Below are 12,491 nucleotides of genomic sequence, written 5' to 3'. Positions count from 1 at the left end.
AATTTTTCGTCTAAAGGCGAGTTTTCATTATTACAGAGGATTGAGATAATATACCGTAACTCTAATGAAACGTTTTTGAAACAGCTATATAATTATTTCTTTATCTAATTTTATTTCTTAAATTTTAGGAGAAATTTGTTTTAGAAGAACTATCGTTTTAGTAGAAACGTCCTTTAAGGATCGATAATTGTGACAGTATTATTCCATTGTATCAATTGTGACGTACGTTAAATAAAAGGCACGTTTGTTTTATTATAAAGGATTGGAAAAATAAATTGTTTTTTAAATATGGAATCGGAGGAAGGGGAAACATATCCTAAACAAGGAACGACAATACGTAGTGAAAAGAATGCAGCTATCGACTACGATGAAGACAGAGTAAGGTTAGAGTTAATGAATCCTGTGTAAAAAAAACTGTTATTTATATTTGCAAAATGTGACTGATCGAAAAGGGCAATACTAGGGACATTAACTATAATTATTTCAGCTACATGAGATGACAGCGTCTTATTCGGAAATATCATTCGATTCACAATCATCTCCACCCGTTTCGGAGTTAAGATCGCTGATCGATTCACCAGATATTGATGGAACAAAATTTTTAGATGGTAGCCTAGAGAAAATGAACGGAATTGGTGGTAGACCAGACCAGCTAAATTTAAGGAATAGAGAATCTAGTCCAATAGAGGACGACGATATAGATCCCCCAAGTTATCACAAGGCCATGGGATATTTGCAACTTGAGGGGACAGTAATGCAAGATGGTGATATGGTTCTGTTTGTTGCGGAAGATTTAGAAAACAAAATTAAACTGTCAAGTCCTGTAACAAAAAAGGGAGAAACTCCATCTTTTCCGGGTTCTCGCAGTTCTACTCCTTGTTTGTATAGGCAAGCCTTAACGCCTCAGGTGCCTCTTCTCGATCATAACGTGTTAAATGAATTAGAGATGGAAGCGAGAAAAGTGGCCACCTCCGTTGATGCATTAACAGAAAATTTGGCAGCCATTTTGCATAGTGTAAATTATCTTTTCCAATTATATTTCTTCTTTTTTGCTTTGTGAAAATTTTTCCTTTCATTAAGTTTTCAAAGAGTTTTGCATCAAAGTTACTTTTAGGCGTCTGCACTCACCGTAGGCTGTTTAGAAACATATAGAGATGCTGTTTGTAAAACGTGCGATGCAGTGGATCACAATATCAAATCGATGTATCAGTTAATGGCAAAATGCGAAGAATTATCGAAATCAATGGGACCTATATATAAGCTAGCAGAACAAATGCGAGTATTAGAGCATCTGTCTTTACATTTGTATTATGTATTCCATTTCTGTAATCATACTAACATTTATCCGTTTTCTCAACTTTTAGTAAAGAGATGAAAAGGATGTTGGAGTTATTCGAGGGTGCAATGAATCTGTAATTTATAAAGGGAAAAGATTTTAAGCGTTTACTCTAATATGTTTATGCGATTAGAGCTCTTGTCTGTTATAGATCATTTTGGAAATTGTCTCAATTTTCAAATTGTTTAGTTTGAAAAAACATATATTTGCTGAAATTCAACATTTGTTTCCTTTACACAAATATTATTACGTTGAATATATTGTCACAAATGGAACGCAGGAGTATTTATTTGATACAAATAAAAAGCTAGACAAATATGTTTATTTAATTATGATTTTGAGTGCTAGAGGCGTCTTTGATAACCTCTATTATCTACAATCGATACTGGAATAACTATGAGAATCAACAACATGGTCCTGTCTGCCTGCCAAATTTCTTGTGATTTTTAAATTATCTTGCATCTCAATTTAACCTTGATCAAATGCCGAGGTTTCAGAATGACACGATTTCATCGACCTTTTATGAATCATAAAAAGACTTAAAATCATATTCGTATGATATCCTTTATTTGGATAAGTGGTTTTAGAGAAAATTACTTTTGGGAAGTGAATGATGCGAATGTTTCCTAACAATCTTTTCACTCGATACACTCGTCGAAAAATAAGAAAATAAATTCCCTTGTATCATAATCGTAAAAGATATATAGTTCTTATTTTGAAGAGAAATACTGACTTTCAACAATAATGTTTCTTCATAATCTCGCATGTATCATAAAAATATTTATTGCAACGGATTTTATTATCCTAATGTACATAATTTAATTAAATGTTAGCAATGTTAATCAACCCTTTAAAACGTGTATTTTTTAACCTTTAAATATTAATTGATATTTCGAATATGATATGCGCATAGTAGTCTTACAATTATCGCATAGTACGAGATCGCAGTGATATAGTATCCGATAATGGTCCGAAAAGCAATATTCAGTGTTTTGCTTTTATGCTTTATACGTATTCAGTGAGCGCTTCTTCTCTTTCAACGTGACGAATAAAATTTACTACCACACGTCGCATTTTATATCTCTTTTATTTTTTAACAGTATATACAATGTAGGGAGGAAGTAATTCGCGTGGATTGCGAGGTTCAGTGGCGATCTATTGTAAATCAGAGCTGTAAATAACATTATCAAAAAGCAACAGTGGTAAATACGTCGCGACGCGCGCCTCATTTAACGTATTCGGTCGGTATAATTATTAAAGACAGAATGATTTTAATCCGGCTTGGAAAAAGAGTGGTGATAGCGGACAAACACCTCGTTAATTTATTCTCCTGGCCCGACGCCTATTGAGATCGCGGATAGGTGTGTATGTGTATCACTCTCGTACCACTCTCTACAAACGTGCTCACGCGTTCGCTCTTTTGCACGTTTTGAATTCCCGTCGATGAACACCGATTCCTCCTCCTCCTCCTCCTCCTCTTCCTTTTCCTCTTTCTCAATCCTCTTCCCTATTTCACATTTCCACACGGCCTCAATGAAAGGGAGCACGTTCCTTAGACTATAAACGAAACGCTTGAATTACCAGTATATTTTCGATGTCATTACATGCCGTCGCGTATCAGTCACAGGTATTGCATTGTTGGTTTCCTCTTCTTTCAAAGAAGAAAGGAGACCCAGATCATATATCGTGCATCGATCATTAATATATCTCGATCATTAAAGAAAAAGATATTACATATTTCGTTGCGTCGATCGTATATCGCGATTGCGACGATTTAAAGTTATTTCATTTGTATTTACATCTACATATCTATACATTAATATAATTTACGTTATATTTCTCAAGTATTGTTTCGATAGAATTACGTATTCTTTATCGAGAATGCAGTTCGATTTGTTTATCGTGGTTAGGTTGGATATTTTCGTTCGCGTTGTATACTATGTATGTTCTAATTGTAAGGTTAGAGACATAACGAGTTATATTTCATCCTTCTTTTGTCTTTTTTTTTTTTTTTTTTTTTTAAGGAACAAGAACTAAATGAGAAATTGATATTTGAAAATGTGGCATATCTAAGGAGTGGGTGCGCGAAGTGTGATCGACTCGCAATCAGTCGAGTACGAAATTGAGGAAAGAGAAAAAGAATGGAGAAAAGGAGAAAGGAGAAGAAAGAGGAAGAATAGGGAAGGGTGAACAAGGAAAGCAAAAATGCTTGGCAGATCACAGACAGCCTAATTAAAAGGCTCGCCGTCACGCAGAATTTTCTTTCTTTCGTTTCAACGAGAGCAGCTAACGGTAAAATCTCAGGAAGCCGGCATCTCTCTTCCCTTTTGTCCTGTCTTTAACCCTGTCTCGCATACGTATCTATGAACATCCGTTCGTCGTTGCTTGGTAATGAGTCGGAGGTATCTTCTTTCGAAACGTTGTTGCCCTTTCTTACAGAAATGAAGAGAAAAGGAAACATACGTATATTTACATTCATATGTACGTATGTATATTATACGTATACTAATGCGCAAAAGTATACACATTGAACACACAATATATAGATTGGATATGCTTCGATATTTGCCTACATATGTATCGTGCTGTTTGTAATTCGTTTATCTATTATATCTATTATATCTATGCTGTAACTATCTATGTTGTTCGGTATAACCTATTCTTTTTGTTACAGGTTGGTAACCAAATTTTTAACAATTCCCTTTCTTCTTGGAAACTAACTTTTCTTTCATGAAAAAGTATTTCTTTTCTTCCTATGTTTTATGGCATTTGCTTTCAATCATATAAATCGGTTTGTTCGTTTACGCAACCACTGTGTTGTTTTCGGGAATGAACTGAACCGAACCATCGTAAAATCCTATTCCGTGAAAGACAAAGTTTAAAGAACCTTCAAGAACTGGCCAATTAAATTGCGATTCGTAAATTAACTTTGGTAATTATGAGTGGGCTTCGAGAGCAGTGCGGTGAGGAAGGGTTGGAGAGTTGGGATTACAAACGAGACGGCGCCGCGGGAACTTGGTAACTTTTCAGTCGCTTTTTATACAACTTTTCTTGTTAAGATCGTGATTATGAATTTTCTATTTGATCACCTCTTCATAAGCTAGCGACGTATTTATTTTGTGGTCTCTTGTCAAGACTACGCGCGAATTTGTGATTGACCAAAAGCGTGACAATATTACAGATTAGAGAAGGGAGAATAGAGAGTACAGAGAATTGTACCACTGAAGTATATTTATCGTACAAACAGTAAACGAATGAACAAAAGTTAATCAAAGTAAAATTAAAAATATATTATGAGGGATTTTGTTTGTATTTATATTTTGAAAATGGAATGTATTAGCGCGGAAATTTATATTTTTGTGAATATAAAGATATAGGATCTACTAAAAAATTTGTTGCGTTCGTTAAATATCACGAGCAGTATCATATTTCGAACATTTTACTATTTTTATGTCTTCCTTACATTTTGTGCATTTTTGCACTTAAAAATTTTTTTATAAACTTTTATAAAATTTTTTTGCATGAACATCCATTAAATATAATACGACGACGATTTTTATCACGTAATTTTTATGTATCCACAAGATCGCTTATCGAAGTTCCGTGTTTTCAGTTGCAACTAATGAAAAAGCGTTGCATTGAAAAAATTGAAACGGAAATTGATTAAACGAAAGAAACATTAGTACGAATCGTGATAAGTCTATTGTAAGATTCGATGGAATGGAACGGAAACATAAGAAGAAACACGAAGTACACGATAGGTATCGTTAAAAGGAAGAGCTATCGGTGTCTGTGCATACCTACGCTATCGCAACGGTAGCGTTGCAAACGGTAGTTTTGGATAATCAGCATTTGTGTAACTCTCTTTTGCTCTTTGTGTCATTCGTCCGTTTCCACGAGTCGAGGTATGTATGTATCTCATTCCATTCCATTCCGTTCCGTTCAATCCCGTCGCGTCCGTTTCTCCTGAAACCATTTCTCTCCTTTTCTCTTCACTCCATTTCGCCGCGCTCCGCTCTGCTCCACTCCACTTCACTCTACTCCACTCCACTCCTCTGCACGCCGTTCAACTCCCTCTAACAGTTGCAACCAGTGTGACTATGGTCTCCGACGGCCGGTCGCGGCGGTCGCTCATCCTTTTATCCGTCTCTGTCTAACGCAATGAAAACTATTCTCCCCTCTACCTCGCACTTTCTTCATCCCTTCTCCGTCGCGATAGTATACCTCGGTCTCTTTTCATCGTACACTCGAGACACGCCTCCCACTCGTGGCGCGCGACTGCCGTTGAATTCAGTCGACGCCAAGCCGGCACGCGTGTTGGCTGAATATTTTTCTCGCGTGTTACAACGTTGCACCGCGCCGTTTGCCTTCTTTTACCTCGCCTCGTCTCGCCGCGTCTTGTCGTACCTCATCTCATCTCGTCTCATCTCGTCTTGTCTCGTCTCGTCTTGTCTCGTCTCGTCTGGTCTCATCTCGTCTCGTCTCGTCTCGCCTCGTCTCGCTTCGTTTCGCTTTGCCTTGCCTTGCCTCGCCTCGTCTCGCCTCGCCTCGCCTCGCCTCGCCTCGTTGCTTTTCGTTTTTTCTCGCGTCCAGTTGTGAGTTCTCGAGAGTCTGTCTGTCTGTCTCTCTCTTTCTCTCACTCTTCTTTTTTTGTCAACACATAAATGCAAAAGTTGCATTCGATGCAATGCGAGTAATCGGTCCGTTTGCATTTGTGGCGTGGAACCGCGAGGAGGCGTGCTACGACGATGCTAGATCATCGAAGTAAGGACGATCTAGCCGCCTCGTGCCGTGTGTGAGTGCCAACGTCGATATTCCTCGTTGTTTCGAACAAGTGGAAAGAAGTGTCGAGTGGGAGGTTCGCCACCGTAATTGCTTTCGTTCGGTTTCCGTTTGATTCTATCTGATCCTTCTTTCGAGCTCTTCGTTGTTCATCTCTGGTACACCAAACCAAACACGTCCTGACCAATCTTGGCTTCAACGTTCGCATCTGCCATCACTTTTCTTTGTAAAACGTCATTAACACGCCTCGTCGTCGACTCCAGCAGTCCTGCGAAACATGGATTTTGTCATTTTAAAGGTAAGCACAATTTTCTGTGATTCATTTCGTCTATTTTTTGTTATTTGTATGTTCGATTTTAAGATTCGCGGTACAATACACATTTGACGAGTTTCATAGGGCTGATTTACAACGTTGCGTCCAAAGAACATATACACAGTCTTAGTTAATTCGAAATTGTTGCACGAAGGTATACTCCATTCGAGTAAAACGGGGCACGTCGGTAAATAATGGCAAACATGGTACAGCGATTGTTAGCGAATAATAATAATAATAATAATAATAATAAACTTTCATAATTGTCGTCGAGGAAAGATGATTTATTGCGAATAAGATAATACAAACTATCGGCTTGAGAAATTGAAAAAGGGGAGATAGAAATTGAAGAGTGGAGTTCATAGAATAAGATGATTTAGCATTCGCGAATAAAAGATCAACTGCGCGTATTATTTTCTCTTTTATTTTATATCGCATGCATGAGTATTCTATCGAGTGTGCTTTCATGGATAATTGCTGTTGTCGAGCGACACAGTTATCGAATGTATGCGTGTATTTCGAACCTCTCTGTACAATAACATAGTATACATCGTAGTATCGAATTTTAATGTTTTGGATTATTATCGATCGAGTAACATGTTTCTATCGTTGGAAAATTTCCAAACGTTTAAAAACTTCAAAATCAGTTACAAAAATTGTAACGAGAAAGAATTGTTATCGACAATGTTTGGTTGATTCTTTCTTGTTTGAATCCTATATTAAATATTTTCGTAAAATATTTCGATTGAAACTAAAAAGAGATATGAAGAATTCTGTGACCATATCAGAGTTAAGCGAAGACAATCGACGAAGATAACGATAATTTTTATTCCCATATTTTTGATTATGTGGCATTTTACAATAGACAAGGGTTATGGCAGAGAGTACGTACCAAGGTGCCTGGAAAGTATAATTACGTAATCGTAGTTTTAGTTATTGTTTTAGTATCAAAAAGAATGTACGTTATATTATGACGTACAATCACGGAGGAACGTAAGATAAAATAGAAGCACAATTGTGGATCCTCTGACGAAGTGTATCTTTGGTCATACCTGGACGCGCTTACCTTTTATTCTTATCGTATTCGAACTAGTGAAGCAAGTACGCTTTAAATAAACACGACGATAAAGAAATTTCCAAGAAACACAGTGGCCCGAGGTGTGTTTACCAACGTTCGTCGTTTATCGAAGTTGCTAGCCCTGCCGTACATATACGTTTGTATGCGTTCCGTTTAATTTTAGCGCTCACGTTGCGATCTAGGGGATGCTGTATTATTTTTCTTCTTTCTTTCTTTCGTTCTTGCGTTCCTCTCTGTTACACATAATTTCGAACGATCCAAGTTACAAACGTTCTATCGAATCGGTTTTAAAGATTCGATAAAACGATAAATACGTCGTTGAACGATGGTTAGATCGTTATCGTTTCGAGCGTTGAACATTCCGCCTTATGGCCATAACGCGAAGAACCGAATAAAAGGGCTTCTTATTTCTTATATCGTATCTGGTTTCTTAAATCAATTCTATGTCTAAAGATTCTCTGAGAATATCGAGCCTTCTTTTTTACTCGTTAAAGTAAAGGCAAGATTGAAATATAAAAATTTAAGAATTGCGACAGAGTTAGCTGCGGGCGTTGCTTTCTGTACTCGATAAAGCGAGAATCGCGGCTCTCACCTTTCCGGATGTATGGATTTGATCGGCGAAGGAAATGGGCGTATCGCGCTTTAATATCGGAACTTAAATTAAATGCATATCGTGCGACACGATGCAACTTCTGCATGCTTCTCTCTCGTCTACCTAGTCGGGAGAATGGACGTATTATCGGACGAGAATAGCCTCTCTGTAAAAGGATGAAAAGGATCACGCTTCGTCTTTCGATTTTGCAAGATATTTTGAAAATTTTACTTACTCTACCCTTCGATGTTATCGGCAATGAAGTATCCCAGACGGGAGCCTCTATTACTTGTAAAAGTTTTACCTTTCGTATGGATCTAACTATATATAGCACTTATTGTTGGAAGAGTTCGATCTTTTCTTTCGCTTGAATGCGTTCGAGAACTTCGTTAATGTTCAAAGTTGTTACGTAAGTGGGTATGAGTGATTGGCGAGGGTTCGTGTGTTCGGCACACAAATTTTAGGATACAATTACTTGCAAAAGTATGCAGGGGTTAAGCGAAGGTCGTAGGGAAAAGATCCGACAAGTGCATACATTTTCTTGGTAGAAAAAATAGCGCGATTAAAAGCAAAGAAAGAAAAGGAGGCGCGGTAGTCGTCTCTCCTCTAACATTTTCTTTCGACTTCGATCAAAAAGAAAAAACGTAGCTTGTTTCAGTCGCGTGAATCACTCTTTGCAGTTAAATCTTGTTATAGTCGTTGTTAGCATATAGTTAGTAAGTTATTGGACCAAGTACTTCTCGGAGTAACTGTAAGTAATCGGCGTATGGAAAAGGGAAGAGAAATTGTCTCGTTGTGGAACGGTGTCGCGAGACTCGCAAGATTTCCAATTAGTTTGCTAGTAGACGCATGTTATAACGACCCGATTGCGTCGATGAAACGCGTAAAGTGTTCGTTACAGAATAGCGATGAGGAGGGACGAGTAGAGGGGAACGGAGAGTAGAGGATGAAATTGCAAAAATTACTTGACAGCTGGGAACGGTGGAAATATTTTAATTCTTTCCTTCGAACACTCCTCGTACTCCAGATAATTGCCATTTGCGCCAATAAAGTCGGAATCTCGGCAGTTCCTCCTACCTACTCCTCGCGCTCGTCACCGTTGTTTTCCCCCCGTTTCCCCTTCTTCTCCCTACTTCTCACCCCCACGCTGTTTCTATTCCTCGCTTTCGTTTTTTCATTCGTTCCTTACTCTGTGTACGTGTGCGAGAGCGTGTGTATGGTAACGGACAAGGGACACAAAGGAAGAAAAATTTAATCTTATTAACGGAAGGTATTTTCATTATAACGATTTCTTTATTTACTCGAGACGTCGCTAATGTCTGCCTATCCCAATTCAAAATATCCAACGCGGTAACAATTCTTCGAGGTTAGTAATTTCCTAATAATATTTGAGGTTAATTTCATCCTCCGTCGCCATATTTACGATCGATGGTGAATATCGACTAGTTTTAGTTTCACATTGATCAAGATATTCGGATGAAAAGCGGTTCGGCAGTCGCGTGTATCGAAAAGGGACGAAACAGAGGACGAAACACCGAACGCCGAATTATCGCTGGCGATCAAGTATTCGCTTGTCGTGGCATTGTTTACAGCATGCATGAAAACATAGTCGTTATTCGATATATCGATACAGCATGCAGTTCGATCGTGCGTGTATTTTTATCGATCTGTTGGACACTGGACACACGTGCGGTGCATGTTGGTACCGTAATAACACCGTTACCACCGTAAGTTCGTCGGGACATTTTAATTAAACGGCCACCGGTATTGGTAACAGTGCTATCGCCGATGCGACCAATACAACCACAACCTCCACCACTGGCAACAGCGGCAGCAGCAGCTTCCTATCACGATTATTAGTCGCGAAATTTTGAAATAGCCGATAAATATCGAATTCGATACGGAAGCGACGATTTAAAGCGGCACGCTCTCTCCTTGTTCCTCTCCGTTTCCTTTTATTCCGCAATTTATCCTCTTTCTTCAGCCGCGTTAATCCCATTTCCGGACATTTTAACATCGACTCGCCGGACAATCGAACGGTATAGTAAACACAATCGATATACTGCAATTTTTAAGTCAGAACTTGTGTCTTTCATTTTCTTTCCGTAATCTTTGTTCCTTCTTCGTTCGATTAAAAATATTTAGTCGTTATTTTACAATAGCCTATGGAGGCTCTTAAAAAAGAAGAATCTGTTTCTTTTAGCGGGAGACAAATTTCTGTAAATATACCGCGAAGCAGCAACCGGTTCTAAATTTCCAATACGTTCACGAACTTTAATTACCGAACGATTTTACGTGTTTACTGTATCGTTCTCGCCTACTATACAGGAAAATTATTGGTATGATGCACCTTATCGATCCAGTCGCGTTCGATGCTGTCGCACATGGAACAATCGCTTGACTAAGGTCGACGTTGATTAGATCTCGAAGCGTTAGCGCGATAAAGGGTGAGTGATGCACAGTTAGAACCAAACAGACAGACAGACAGCCAGGCAGACAGACGGATAGGATAGATAGATGAAGGCGGACACAAGCTTCGAAGGACAAAGGGTTGCGGATGACCGAAGGAGTAGCGAAACAGCAGCGAAAATCTGCTACTAGTTGGATATACTGTATTTCAGAGTAATCAATAATTATGATAACTAGACGAGAGTTTTTGCACGCGTGTCAACGAAGTCTTGTACCATCATGTACGATCATCGAAGAAAAGCACCGTGAACGTGTCAAAAATAATAGGAAATGGTGTTTTTATTGGAAAAGTTTGACAAAGGGATGGCGCGACGTATAAAGTGTCTTGTAACTGACGATAACGAGCAGAAAGGGGATGGTTCTACATGGAAATGTAAATTAAAGACAGAGAATAGAATATTTTCGTACGAATCCAGTGCTTTCGAGAAAACTTCCGTTCGGTATATTTGTTTAGCGTCTCTGGACTTTCTCTTGCGCAATTGACCTAATATCAGGAGTGGAATTTTACGAGCCGCGAGCGAAATTACGGATAATAGACGAGCGATAAATATTCTTGTAGCAACCTTGGTAAAAACAATTAAATGAGATTATTCGATTATCCTATTCGCAAAATTGGGAAATTATGAAAGAGGATGCGCAAGCTACGACCTGCAACGAAGGAAATTTTATTCCATAGATATTTAATAGGAAGAGAAGAATCAAGCATCTATTTGGTAGAACGTGAAAAGTTTTATGTAATTTCTGCCGTGATTATACCCATCCTTGCGAAATTTCCGGTTTCGTTGCACGTTCTCCGGTATACAATACGCAAACACGGTAGAGGTGTTAGTTTAACATTAGTTAATATTCGCTCTCGTAAAGTATTTAACATCTTTTCCTCGACTTATTAATTAACGAGAGAATTTATGAGAGAAAATTTACATTTGTTACGATTAAAAGATTTGCCGATCGTCCGAGTCCGTATCGTTATCCTTCTAGGTATTTAATGTTTCGCCATTTCCTCCGGAAACCTGATGCTTCAAAGATTTACATAGGCTGATCACGCGCGAATATTTTTAATAGGAAACGTTTAAAATAAGAAGGGAGATATAAGGAAATATCTTTGAAAGTTTGTACCTAATACGTAATAAGATTAAACTTGTAGTAAGATCCATATTCGCGATACATATTCGAGAATTCGCAGTTAACTTTTTCTAAAACGAAATCTAAATCGCTTAAGAAAACGTTACTTTACGTTTTTAACTTCCTTCTTTACGATCGCATCGTTCTTTTTTTCCTACTTTTTCTATTAACAAGTCACCCTGTAGATATATATGTAGGTACATATTAGGTCGTTCGAAAAGTTTCTTTCGTTTTATATTATTTTATCGAATTACGTATGACCATTTTGTTTTATCAAAATAAAGATCGCAACGTTCGATAGGTTAAGTTTCATATTTGTATAAAGATGCGATATTGCGAAAGACGCGTCTGTAATAGAAAGACACTTTTCGCATAACCTAATACTTAACTGCGCATGTATCGAGACTCTCGAATCGATCTAGAATCGACGAAAGAACGATGCCGCGTCGAACGATTTTCGTTCTGCTTCTCGGATTACATGGATACTCTCCGAAATATGGGCTGCGTACAGCTGGCAAAACCGAGAGAGTCGAGAGTGTGGAGAGTGGACCGATATCAGCACTAGAGAAATAGAAGGGAAACTTTTCGGCCGAAAGAGTGTATCGTATGTCCATGGATCTGTGTATAAACCTACGTTTACCCCGGACTCGTCGTTACTTTCCCGCATCTCGGATTTCATCCCATGGAACCGAGTGTGCGTACTTTTCCAACTCACCGTTGTGTTTTCCAATTTCCGAAGGTTAATGTGCGCGCGATATCCACCGTATGCTAATGTTTGCATCGTTGACACCTACCATCG

At 38.3% G+C, this 12,491-nt stretch overlaps 2 protein-coding genes across 4 annotated transcripts in view; both read left to right on the top strand.

Moving 5' to 3' along the window:
* The first annotated feature begins 25 nt into the window (after window positions 1–25).
* Borcs6 (BLOC-1 related complex subunit 6) lies at window positions 26–1,654 on the top strand. Of its 3 annotated transcripts, none has more exons than XR_011800313.1 (4): window positions 26–378; window positions 488–1,015; window positions 1,105–1,275; window positions 1,365–1,654. XR_011800313.1 is itself a non-coding variant. In XM_072007577.1 (4 exons), exons 1-4 carry the CDS (start codon window positions 289–291, stop codon window positions 1,414–1,416), a joined length of 831 nt encoding a protein of 276 aa, XP_071863678.1. In that variant the 5' UTR covers window positions 33–288; the 3' UTR covers window positions 1,417–1,654. The 3 variants fall into 3 exon arrangements, 2 of the variants coding, with proteins under 2 accessions (XP_071863678.1, XP_071863679.1); XM_072007577.1 differs by having other exon boundaries at window positions 33–378; window positions 1,115–1,275; XM_072007578.1 differs by having other exon boundaries at window positions 34–383; window positions 1,115–1,275.
* Window positions 1,655–5,640: 3,986 nt separating this feature from the next.
* Window positions 5,641–12,491, top strand: part of Slip1 (SLo interacting protein 1) — a 67,666-nt gene continuing 60,815 nt past the window's right edge. The window contains exon 1 of the mRNA XM_072007530.1: window positions 5,641–6,416. Coding sequence (XP_071863631.1) covers window positions 6,396–6,416 — 21 coding nt within the window. The 5' untranslated portion in view covers window positions 5,641–6,395. The remainder of the gene's footprint in view (window positions 6,417–12,491) is intronic.

This window comes from Bombus fervidus, chromosome 7 (genome assembly GCF_041682495.2).
Source record: "Bombus fervidus isolate BK054 chromosome 7, iyBomFerv1, whole genome shotgun sequence".
In the NCBI taxonomy this organism is placed as follows: Eukaryota; Metazoa; Arthropoda; class Insecta; order Hymenoptera; family Apidae; genus Bombus; species Bombus fervidus.
This window is presented reverse-complemented; position numbering and strand designations above follow the sequence as displayed.

Excerpts from the sequence above, each read along its gene's own strand:
- Borcs6 (XM_072007577.1), top strand. The coding sequence starts at position 289 with ATGGAATCGGAGGAAGGGGAAACATATCCTAAACAAGGAACGACAATA. Across the intron at positions 1,016-1,114 it reads TGGCAGCCATTTTGCATAGT|GCGTCTGCACTCACCGTAGG; the intron begins GTAAATTATCTT and ends AGTTACTTTTAG. Across the intron at positions 1,276-1,364 it reads TATAAGCTAGCAGAACAAAT|TAAAGAGATGAAAAGGATGT; the intron begins GCGAGTATTAGA and ends CTCAACTTTTAG.